This window comes from Mesoplodon densirostris, chromosome 10 (genome assembly GCF_025265405.1).
Source record: "Mesoplodon densirostris isolate mMesDen1 chromosome 10, mMesDen1 primary haplotype, whole genome shotgun sequence".
Taxonomy (NCBI): domain Eukaryota; kingdom Metazoa; phylum Chordata; class Mammalia; order Artiodactyla; family Ziphiidae; genus Mesoplodon; species Mesoplodon densirostris.
The window spans coordinates 109,103,863-109,116,061 of record NC_082670.1 but is presented as its reverse complement, the minus strand read 5'-3'; the positions used below and the strand labels follow the sequence as shown (position 1 = coordinate 109,116,061).

General features: G+C 50.7%; 1 protein-coding gene across 3 annotated transcripts in view; it reads left to right on the top strand.

Annotated features, from left to right (window-relative positions):
- The window catches only part of EEFSEC (eukaryotic elongation factor, selenocysteine-tRNA specific), a 168,842-nt gene that overhangs the window by 60,985 nt on the left and 95,658 nt on the right, over positions 1-12,199 (top strand). For all 3 annotated transcript variants that reach the window (XM_060110643.1, XM_060110640.1, XM_060110642.1), the window contains exons 2-4: positions 593-800; positions 8,619-8,715; positions 10,779-10,943. In XM_060110643.1, the coding sequence (XP_059966626.1) occupies positions 593-800; positions 8,619-8,715; positions 10,779-10,943 (470 nt within the window). The remainder of the gene's footprint in view (positions 1-592; positions 801-8,618; positions 8,716-10,778; positions 10,944-12,199) is intronic.

Sequence of the window (12,199 nt, the reverse complement as noted above, 5' to 3'; positions counted from 1 at the left end):
GTGGACCTCACTGAGGAGATATTTGAGCCAGGACTCAGAGAGGGCGGGCAGTTAACCCCTGGACAAGCGGGCCGGGCAGGGGGAGGGGCTGGGGCAGAGACCTTACAGGGTGGCAGGGGTCCAAGGACCAGCAGGGAGGCCAGGTGGCTGGGGGACGTCAGACAGGAAGCAGGCAGCTCACGTCAGAGTAAGATGCCCTCCTCACCAATGCCAAGAAGCAGCTTGAGACTACACTGAGACCTGGTTTTCACCTAGCGGGCTGACAGAATGACACTGGCCACAAGGAAAGGAGCTTCTGCTTAGGGAGTCCTCGCGCTGCCGGCCCCATTACACGCACGGGCTCCGGGAGCCCCCAGCAAGCCTGCCGGGCTGCCCATGTAGAGATGACAGGAATCAGGTCACAGAACTGGGAGGGGCCCGCGTTCACACTCGAGCGACTCCCCTGCCTGGTGCTGGGAGGTCGTGGTCGTCGTTCACAGCCCGACACCCCCAACTTTATCTTGGCTCGTTTTGCTGGACCTAGGGCGTTGGGCAACTTTCTGCAGAGTCAGCTGCCTTGTTTCCCCCCTGACCTTGTCCTCTCTTCTCCCAGGGGCCCAGATCATCGATCTGATGATGCTGGTCATTGACGTGACCAAGGGGATGCAGACCCAGTCGGCCGAGTGCCTCGTGATTGGGCAGATCGCCTGCCAGAAGCTGGTCGTGGTGCTGAACAAGACCGACCTCCTGCCCGAAGGGAAGAGACAGGCGGTGATTGATAAGATGACCAAGAAGATGCAGAAGACCCTAGAGAACACCAAGTAGGTTTGCTGATGAGAGGGCGTCAGGGCGCACCTGCTTCCGCCGACCCGCCGATGGGGCAGGCAGGGTCCCGCCGGGCGCTTGCTCGCCTCCCGGGTGGAGGCTGCAGTGCTGTTGCAAGAGGCCAGAAGAGCCAGGAGCATAGAGAAGCCACAAGTGGGTCACAGGAAGGGCGGTCCAGCTCTGCACGGCGTTCGGATACCCAGGCTGCCGGTGTCTTGCCGGCTCGCTGCTGTGGGGTGTGTCCTGCGGGAGCGGTCCGAGCCGGGCCCCGCCCAGACAGGTCCAGGTATCAGCCACCCGCCCCCCGCACCCCTCCCCATGCTGTCGGGGAGACTCAGGCCTGCCTGCTTACCACCTGCTTAGGGGCAACTAGCTTGTCGAAAGGGAGAAGTGCGTTTGGGTGATGAGTGGACATCTGTCACAGAGGCTTATAAAGTCGGGTGGGTGGACGGACAGGTGGATGGACGGATGGAGAGGACACGGAGAAAGGCCAGATCACATGGCCTGTAGTATTTCATGCCAAGGGGTTATGATTTCATCCTGTGGGAAGTAGGGGCGGGGGTGGGGTGGGGGGAGTCCAGGGGGCAGCAGGGAGCCGACAGGGAGAGGACGGCAGGGCGGCCCGGGAGGTCCAGAGCAGGAGGCCCGCCAGCCCTGTCAAGCGCTTGCCGCCTACCGTCGGGGTCTGCGGGGGGCAGGAGGGTGACGGTGCTCCCTGGCAGGGCGTGGGGGAGGGGCGTGGGGACCACGGGTCAGAAAGCCACCTGGGCACTCGGGCGGCCATGGGCATGACTTAGTCCCACGTGGGTAGCGTAACGAGAAGACACTCTGTTGAGCCCACGGTGTCGGCAAACCTCCTCGTTTTACCGGCTCCTGTCCTACCCCCGGGCCAGCGCCTTTTGATCAATACTACATAGCGGTCACTGGGCGACCGCGCTGCTTCCTCTTTGCTTCGCAGCCCGAGACAATATCCTGCCTTGGCCACCTCTCCTCCTCCTGCCTGTGGAGGGCACGCAAGTGGAAATGGTTTTGTTTCCCCGTCATAAAGATTGATATGCCTCCCCATTTATGATTTTTTTTTCAGGTCTAACACCTGCAGCTCTCCCTCAGAATTCTCAAGTTGGTTAAATTAAAGCTTCAGCCCTGAGAATGGGCCAAACATGTCATAAAAGATTTCCTAGTGCTGCTTTTGTTAGCAAAATTCATCAATCTGATAAAATCGACACATTTAGATAAGTGTTGCATAAGAATTCAGACTTTGTTATTCCCAGCGGAAGTGGATATGAGACTGTAAAAAGGAAGATAAAAAACTATATCTTCTTTTTAGTGAGTTATTTGATCTCCCTGCCGTTTTATTTACTTGTCAGAAAGGGGAGACCAGGTCCTTTGGACTCCTGCATAAAAGCCCAGCACAATGTCAGTGTCATTTGCTATAAACGAGACCTGGGAGGGGCTTAGGATACTATTAAGGGTAAATTAATATCAACTATTTCGATTAGTTAAATTTAAGGAAAATTCTCACTTACGTGTTTAAATTACTATTCCTATTTTAATTTATTGGTTGAAGGTCAAATCACAGCCTTTCTCACACATCCAGAGGATATTGGCCACTGAAGGGCCTTTGACATCTCTTCTCTCCTCATTCAGCACGCACAGGGCTGGAAAAGCTCCAGTAAGGAAAGCTTAGTGGGCCGATGGGCCCGGGCCAGCCAAGGCAGTCACCTCTTAGGAGAACTTAGCTGTTACCTCCGTGCAGCCGAGAACTTCTTTAAATCATTTTAAAAGTGTCGGTTTCCTTTTCTTATGGTCCCTTGTTAGGTAAATCCTTTGTAAATGCTGGTCCAAATGTGAAGAAACTTTCTATCTAGAAAGGAGAAATTTAGACTGCTGAGCTATGTACATATCAAAACCTAAGAAGTGTTAAAAAAACAAAACTTTTTTTTTTCCTATCCAAAGAGTAATCGAAAGAACCTTTGGAAAATAGAGAAAAGGAGTTAAAAGAAAGTGGAGACCACCCAAAGGTTTCTCAGAAGAGCAGCTGCTGACATTTTGGTTTACTCCATTCCTGTCTTTTCACCGTGCATAGTATCACCCCCACCCTTTCTTCCACATTTAAAAAATCGTAGTAAAATACACATAACATAATGTTTATTATTTTATCCATCTGTAAAGGTACAATTAAGTGGCATTAAATACCTTCACAAAGCTGTGTACCCATCACCACTGTCTGTCACCTAATCCTTTTTCATGATCCCCAACATAAACTCTGTCCCCACTGACCAGTCACTCCTCCCCCCCTCCTCCTCCCCCAGGCCCTGGTAACCTCTGTTCTGCTTTCTGTCTCTGTGAATTTGACTGTTCTGGGGACCTCATATAAATGGAATCATGCAGTATTTGGCCTTCTGTGTCTGGTTTGCTTCACTTAGCATAATGCTTTAGGTCCATCCGTGTTGTAGCGTGTGTCAGAATCTTACTCCTTTTTATAGCCAGATAGTATTCTATTGTGTGTATAGGCCGCATTTTGCTTATCCATTCATCTCTTGATGGACACTTGGGTTGTTTTCTTTTGGCTGTTGTGAATGATGCTTCTATGAACATTGGTGTACAAATATCTATTCCAGTCCCTGCTTCAGTTCCTTTGCGTGTGTACCTAGGAGTGGGATTCCTGGATCACATGGTGATTCTATGTTTAACTTTTTGAGGAACCTCCCTACTGTTTCCCATGGTGGCTGCACCATTTTGTATCCCCCTCCGCAGTGCGTCAGGGCTCCAGTTTCTCTACATCCTCGCTGACACTTGTTGTTTTCCGTTTTTCTCATAGCCATCCTAGTGGGTATGAGGTGGCGTCTCATTGTGGTCTGGGTTTGCGTTTCCCTAGTGACTGATGTTGAGCATCTCTTCATGTGCTTATTGGCTACTGTATGTCTTCTTTGGAGAAACGGCTATCAAGTCCTTTGCCCATTTTTTAGTCACGTTGTTTTTGTTCTTGAGCTGAAGGAGTTCTTTATATATTCTGGACATTAATCCCTTGTCAGATTTGCAAATGTTTTCTTCCATTCTGTACGTTTTCTTTTCACTTTCTTGACAGTACTCCTTGATGCACAAAAGTTTTAAATTTTGATAAAATCCAATCTCTTTTTTCTTCTTTTTTTTTTTTTTTTTTTTTTTTGCCTGTGCTTTTGGTGTCATAGTCATGAAATTGTTGCCAAATTCAATGTCATGAAGATTTTCCCCAATTTTTTTCCTAAGAATTTTATTGTGTCAGCTCTTAAGTTTAGGTCTTTGATCCATTTTTAGTTATTTTTTTTTTGTATGGTATATGTTAAAGGCCCACCTCCATTCATTTGAGGATATCCAGTTTTCCTAGCACCATTTGTTGAAGACTGTCCTTTTCCCTTCGGTCCTTGTCAAAAATCAGTTGACCAAATATACGTGGGTTCCACTGGTCTCTGTCTGTCCTTATGCCAGTACTGCGCTCTTTCACTTACTGTCCCTTTGAGGAAAGTTTCCATTGGGAAGCTGAGTCCTCCAACTTTCTGCTTCTTTTTCAAGATTATTTTGGCCATTTGGGCTCCTTGCAGTTCCCTCCTCTTGGAATGTGAGGATCTGCTTTTCCATTCCAGCAGAAAGTGATGGTTGGAATTTTAATAGGGACTGCATTGAATCTGTAGATGGTTTTAGATAGAATGAACACCGTAACAGGAGTAAGTCTTCCAATTCATTGACACAGATGTCTTTCTATTTATTTAGATTTCTTAAAAATTTCTTTTATACAGGTTTTGTAGTTTTTGGTGTACAAGCCTTACATGTCCTTGGTTAGATTTATTCCTAAGTGTTTAATTCTTTTAGATGCTATTATAAAGTGGAATTGCTTTCTTAATTTCCATTTCAGATTTTTTTTACTGGTGTATAGAAACACAAGTGACCTTGTACCCTGCAACTTTGCTGAATGCAATTCTCCCTCTTTAAACATATAATTGTAATCATGAAGTATTTACATTTTTGAGTTCTGCTTTTATTACTTAACATTATATAGAGCAATTCTTCATGTAACCATCACCCTGTTCCTGACCCTTTGAAATGGCTTAAGTTTTCCTTCTTGTAAATAAATAGTCCTGGGTGAACATCTTTGACCATCATTAAACTTTGTCTGTATTTTCGGGTTTTCCTCTTGAGAGAGCCCCAGGTATGGGGTCATAGGTCAAAGGGAAGGAGCCCTTCAGAACCTTTTGTGCATCTCTGTGTTCTTTTCCATTTCACACAGGTGCCAGCGGTGAGCTCTAGTATCTAATTTAAAAATATATTTGGGGACTTCCCTGGCGGTCCAGTGGTTAGGACTTCGCCTTCCAATGCAGGGGGTGCGGGTTCAATCCCTGGTTGGGGAGCTAAGATCCCACATGCCTCGCGGCCAAAAAACCAAAAGATAAAACAGAAGCAGTATTGTAACAAATTCAATAAAGACTTTAAAAAAATGTTTTAAAAAATACATATTCGAAACATTTAGGATAGAATGTTGTTTTACTCTTGTTATAATATGTGATTCTTTAATTACTGGTAAGACTGAACATTCTTCCTTAAGTGTATTAAATAGTTGTGTTTTTGTGTGTTTAATTTGTGCCCATGTGTTTTGTCTATTTGCCTCGTGATTTTAATGCTTTTCTTTTTGATATTCAGGAGCGTTTAATATTAATAAGGATGTTGTTAATAATTAACCCTTTGTCTATCATATTTCCTACAAATAAGTCTTCTGCATTTGTTGTTTGTCTTTCTGTTTTAGTTTTTTTTTAACATACAGAAGTTTCTAGTTTTTATGTAGTCAAGCTCTTTGTTTTTCTTTGTTTTTCTTTATCTCTGAAAGCATTTAAAATTACTCTTGCATAAGCATTTATCAATGTTAACAGAAATAAAAATAGAAGATAAAAGTGTACCCACAATCTTTCCAGTGCAGCGAATTAAAGTGTTTTTCCCCTCGGAACCCTGTCAGTCTTTCCCGCCTGTACACGGTTTGAGGTAGTCGTTATTACAGCATATTGACACTGTTCTGTGTTCCAGGCTTTTTTGTTTCTCTTTCCACTAAACGTTATTGTCTGGCAGCATCCTTGGTGCATCTTTCTCCCAGACTCCCTCTGTGTTTCCTCCTGCTTTTAAACCCTTTCTTTTCCCTTGTTTATGTTTTAGCCACGGCCATCTGCTTAGTGCCCACCTTCTCCCCGGGATCAGGTGGGATGCCAAATCCACGTGACCTGGCTCCTGCCAGCAGGCTCCTACAAGGTGTGCCTTCCGTACCTGCTCTACGGCTGACTCACTTTACCTCTCAGCGTGGGTGTTTCTTCCTCTGTAAAGTGGGAGCTCGTAAGTCCAGCCTCACAGTGTTTAGTATGAGGGAGCATTTGATGTGGGGCCTGGCACATCGTAGGGGCTTCGTAACAACAGCTGTAGCATGTGGAGCACCTATTGTGTGCGCGGCCCTGTACTAGGGCTTTCCTGAGTGCAATCAGTCCAATGCTCACCATTACCCCAGGCTTCTGTATCTGGCTCGACTGGTGAGAAAAATAAGGCATAATAAGTATCGCTGGTTTTTTTTAGTATCACTATTTTGAATTCTGCTATTCCAAACCTAAAACATAGACTCTCTTTGTTTACATCTTTTACACGAGTTACACACACACACACACACACACAGATTCATATGCATTTTTTTTTTTTTTTTTTTTTTTTACCAATGTGAGTTGTTTTTGTATGTTGATGAAGGTCAGCCTGCATGTACAGTCAGCAGGCCTGGGCCCGGCTCGTGCCATGAAGTACCACAGCTGCGCAGGGAGCGGGGTGGGGTGGGCGGGGAGGGGCGCTGGGAACAGGAGGCGCCCTCGGCTGTGCTCTGGGTCAGCTCCCACCTGGGCTGTGGGCCTGTGCTCAGCGCTCTTCCTGACATCTCTGGCTGGAGCCCCCTGTGCTCCTAGAGCCCAGACAGCAGCCTAGGTCTGGAACCCAGGCAGGAGGGGCCTCTTGTCCCCGGGGGGCTGCCAGCAGCCAGGATGCCCCATTGTGTGGCGTGCTCAGGAAACCAACAAGGCCAGCTTCTCTGGAGCCTGGGAAAGGGCCAGACACCCAGCCCGAAACGCATTTATGTTTTGTTACAATACGTTGCCCAAAAGGGTTTGGATAAACAATAATTAAATTTCCGAAAGCTTTATGGTTAATCGCTGGAATTCTCAGCACACGCTTTTCCCCTTCTGCGGCCCTGGGCCTGGGGCTCGGAGCGCAGGCAGAGATGTGCGCGTGGGGGGGGGGCGGGTCCTGGCTCACTGACTCCGAGGCCTGAGCCCCCGCTTCGGTCTAAGGGTGGGCTCTTCCAGGGAACTGCCAGAGAGGAAAAATAAAGACATTTCTCTGGGAAAGGGGCTTTGATGGAGCTCAGACACATTCTGCCGCTTTCAGTGGCTGTCAAGCTGCTGTTTCCACTCTGAATACAGACTCCAGTTATTAAGGCTACTGCAGAGTTGGGGAGGGGTGGGTAGGAATAAGGCAAGTAAAAATGCCACAAAGTTCCCTTATTCTTACTGAGATTCAGCTGTTCTCCTTGACTAAACATTCCATAGATTGCTGCGAGCCTTTGGTTAATTTGCAGAGTTCTGAAAAGGTTGTTTCTGGTCATTTTTCCCAGTGTTCTTATTGCCTTATGGAGAAGACCCTTTTCGAATGTCCTCACTCCACATTTTGCTGCTTTTTCAGTTTGTTGAGTCTTTGAACTGTACCTCATGAATTTATCCCAAATCAAGGCCAAGAAAAGAAAAGAAAAAAAAAAAAAAAGAAAAAGTCATATCCACCAACATATTTCTCACAATAGTGAAAAATTTGGGATGTTCTAAATGAGACACATTGGGGGAAAGCATGTGAATTCTGAGCTGCACTGTTATGCAGCTGTTAAAAATGCAAGAAGAGGTGGCCGGGGGGCGGGGAGGCAGGAGTTTAACACGGTGGTTGTGGGCCCTGGTTCTGGAATCGGGTGGGGTGGAGGTTGGCTCTGAGACTGATGGCTGTGACTTGGAGCAAATTAATCCACCTCTCTAAGCCTCACTTTGTCATCTGTAAAATGGTGCCAATTCCATGGTGGTTTTGTGGGGTTTCAATGAAAGCGTCCAGGTCGTATTGTTGGCTTAGTCAAGTGAGTCTTATTATTATCATTGCTGTTGTTATTTTTCAATAGAAAATTCTTTCTGATATAATGGTAAATAAACTAGAGGGATATGAAATTGTATGAATATTGTAACCAAAATATGAAAAAAATAATTCCTTGGCAATGCACGGAGAAACCAAGGCTGGAAGAAAGCACACCACAGTGATGGGATTGTGGGTTGTATATTTTCTCTTTTCTGTTTTTTGATTTTTTGTTTTCCAGTGGAAAAGGTAAATGTATACTCATAGTAAGAGTCTTTTCTTAAAGAGGCAGGCTCTCCAGGAGGCCGGGAGGCTGTGGAGGGGGCCTTCGGGCAGGTCTGGCAGGGACTTCTCAGTACCTGTGCTTCCCGAGTCTCTGCAGGAGGCCGGGCTGTGCCCCGTGGTCCTCTCCAAGGGCGTCTTTATTCAGGGGCCTGGGGCCTGGGCTTCACCGCTCCTCCTCAGGGAGGGTTTGGAGTAGCGGCTAAACCTAGGAGCCCCCTTCTGACTTCTTTCGTTCAACACGAAAGAAGTGCCCTGCTCTGCCAGGTGGGAGCACAGCGACGCCGCCCCCTCGGCGCCTTCGACGGGGTGAGAGCAGAGACCTCCCGTCGTGCTCATCGGTGACCGTGGTGGGACTTGTCTTTCTGTTCCAGGTTCCGAGGTGCACCCATCCTACCCGTGGCGGCCAGGCCTGGGGGACCGGACGCCCCCGAAACAGAAGCTCCACAGGGCATCCCAGAGCTCATTGAGGTACCGCCGGCTTGATCCGCGTCGGGGGCTCCGGCTCACTCCAGGGGGGGCCCAGCGAGGGGACTCTCCACACTGACCCCTCGGTGCCACCTCCCTCGCCTTCCTCACGGAGTTCAGTCAGGGCAGAGCTGCAGGCCTCCAGTCGGCAGCCCCGGCTCTGCAGAGCTGTCCACATCCTCGTGAGCCTCCTCTCTCCTTTCCCCGTCAAACTCATCCACGAGGCAGCTCCCGCCAGGCTGGGGCTCTGGGGCTGCGTCACCCACTCCAGCACCTAGGGTTGTGCCAGCCCCTCCAGTGGGTCCCTCCCAGGCGGGTCCAGCGTGGCTTCCATCCTCGTCCCTTCCGCCAGGCTTGGGGATCACGGACAGAGGGGGAGCCCAGCCATCGGGAGGGCCCGGGGCACCCAGCGGGCAGGGTGAGAGTGGAGTCCCTCTGCTGAGCCCCCGGGCAGCTCAGAGGCTGCGGGGGTGAGGTGTCTTGACCCTGGCCCTGGACGGCGCATTAGAGCACTGGCCTCGCCACATCTCTGTGACCTTCCGCGCTTGACCTGCTCTCTCTGGTCTCGGTACCCTCACTTATAAAGTCAGGGAGATGGTGCCAGCGCTTGGCGTGTGGAGTTCGTGTTCCCACGTGTAACATGCTGGAATGGTGCCGCATCAGAGCTTACTTGGATGGTGAGACTGGTCATCACGTACCAGGCACCACCCTGAGCTCTTTTTGTACGTGATTATTAACATCCACGATTACATGATTGTTAACAAGACTTGAGAGGTTTAAGGTATTTATCCGCATTTTGCTAAGAAAGAGCCTGAGACTCAGAGATGCTAAGTGACTTGCCCACTGTCTCACAGTCAGCGTGAGGTGGAGCTGGGATTCAGATCCAGGCTGACTGTGTTGGGGCCCACCTGCCCTGGGTCCGCAGAGCCGGGGTCAGGTGTGACCACATGCACGGCTGCTGTTGGTGTGATTACACGGTGCTGACCTTGCTGACTTAGCAAAACAAACATTTTCTGGGTGAAGCTTTTGTTACTTTTTCATCAGCTCCAGAGAGCACTGGTCTAGGAACCTGGGACAGTTGTTTTTGTTAAAGCAAAATCCACAAAAATGCTGGCTATTGAAATTGTTCATATATTCCTTTGAGAAGCCTCTGTGCAAATCTCAGGCCAAGCCTGTTTTGTGACTCTAGTCTTTTTCCACAAGAGTAGTTATCACGAGACTGAGAGTTTGGGACATTCACTACCAAATACTTTTTTGACAGTCTCTTCCCTAACGAAATCAGAAAGAAGCAAGAGGACTAACGTGGTCTTGATTTCCATTTGTTTCTTGGTAATCAGCTCCGACAGCACCACGGAGCACAAGGGCAGTGGGCTGGCTGAGGTGGAAGCACGCGGGAGAGTGTGCAGAACAGGAAAAGCAGACCCGCCGCGGAGGGCCAGTCCCGCTGTCCCCGCCGGGGCTTGGGGAAGGGGCCTTCACCCCTGCCCTGCCAGACAGAGGCTGATGCCCTGGGCATGTCCTTCAGGTTCCCTTCAGGCACCCCGATGCAGCTGCTGGAGCTGCTTGGGGTGCTCATGGCCTGGCGGGGGAGTGGACAAGCAGACGATCCCAGCTGCATGTTACCTGGCGACACAGCCAGCGCAAGAGCTTTCTAGAGGCAGCATCGCCAGGGGCAGGGGGAGGCCACAATGGCTGGCGAGCTGCCAGGGCTGGCCGGTGGCCGATGCCCAGTGTGAGCGGGCGTGTGAGGCTGGGGAGCGACGTGCCCACGGGTGCCCACGGTGGGCTGCCTCCGCGGCTGTGTGCGGGCCTGGAGCCCAGCCCGTTGGGACGCCGCTGCGGGAGTCCCAGCGGAAGGGGGTAAAGGAGCATCCTCCGCGGGCCCTTTCCCTCTGCACCGAGAGAGGGAGTGGGGCCTCGGCAGAGGCTCGGAGTGCAGTCGGAGGTGGTCCGCTCTGAGCTCCGGGGCCAGCTTGCCGAGCCCTGGTCACACCCCCTGCTCTCCTCTGCGCCGCCCCGTCCAGCTCCTCTCCCGACAGGGTATGGCACCGGCATCTCTTTTCTAGCTCCTGACGTCCCAGATTTCCATCCCAAGGAGAGACCCCTCGGGCCCGTTCCTCATGTCTGTGGACCACTGCTTCTCCATCAAAGGCCAAGGCACCGTGATGACAGGGACCATTCTCTCAGGCTCCGTCAGCCTTGGTGACAGCGTGGAGATCCCCACCCTCAAGGTCAGTGTTGCCTTGCCCTTCCTTTGGGCCCCTCCCTCTGTCCCTGTGCCCCTCCAGCTGCGGGGCCTGCTCCCTCTTCTCTCCCGTCCTGCCCCCGTGCTCGCCCCGATTCTCGGAACAGCCCCAGGTCGTTGGGAGACTCTCAAGCAGGCATTCTTTATGGAGAAGTGGAGCCTCCAGAGGGTGTGTGGGCTCCGGAGCATGTGGCCCATGAGTGAGGGCGCTGGGTGGAACCCCTCCCCCTTTCTACAAACCCCCAGGTCAGGGTGGCAAGTACGTGTGGACTCATTTCTGGGTCCCCTTTGCTTCACCACAGGGATTGCAAATTAAACACAATTAGAACCTTGTGTTGCTCAGAGCCATACAGTCTGGACACCACCCAGATGAGTGTCACATTCCTAGTGACACTGGCAGCTGCCACGTCATCTGTGGAAGACCTGTGAGAAGGCTGGCAGCTGGGGTCTCCCCGTCACCCCCGACTCCTGGTAACTGCTGGCCTGGCTCTGATTTAAAAGGTGTCCAGTGGCCTTGATACTTCCCTCCGGTGGGCTTTGCTTAGGTTTTTGTTTACTGGAAAAGAAGAACTTAGAGCTCCCTAAGCGCCCTTCTCCGTGGGGAATCCAGGGTGGGGAACAAGGGCTGGTTAGAACTCGCAAAGCTCCCAGGAATTCTGGCGTCCAGGGAAGGTCTCTGGTCCTCAGAGGAGGCTACAGTGCAGGGGAGTGGAGGCTTGCTCTCGGCCTGTGTCCGAGGCCAGGGACGGTGCCGGCCACTGGAGGTGCTCACAGCCCCGGACTGGAGTCCGGGGGCCTGTGTGGAGACGGGCTGTGCGGTTGTCTGGCTCACTGGGTGTATTAGTCGCCGACCTCCAGAGAAACAGAACCAACTGGGGGGGGGGGGAGAGAGAGAGAGAGAGAGAGAGAGAGAGAGAGAGAGAGAGAGAGTGTGTGTGTGTGTGTGTGTGTGTGTTGGCTGCAGAATTTCCTCTTCTTCCCGGGAGGACAGTCTTGTGCTGTTCAGGCCTTGTCCACCATCATTATGGAGTGTCGTCTGCTGTACTCCAAGTCTACTCATCTAAATGTTAATCTCATCCAGAAAACACCTTCACAGAAATCAGAATAATGCTTAAGCAAATATCTGGGCCGTGTGGCCCAGCCAAGTGGACACATGAAATTCACCATCCCCCTGGGGGGAGGTCCACGTCTGCAGGGTCTGCCCTGAGCGAGGGGAAGGCCGGAGCACTGCTGACGCTGTGC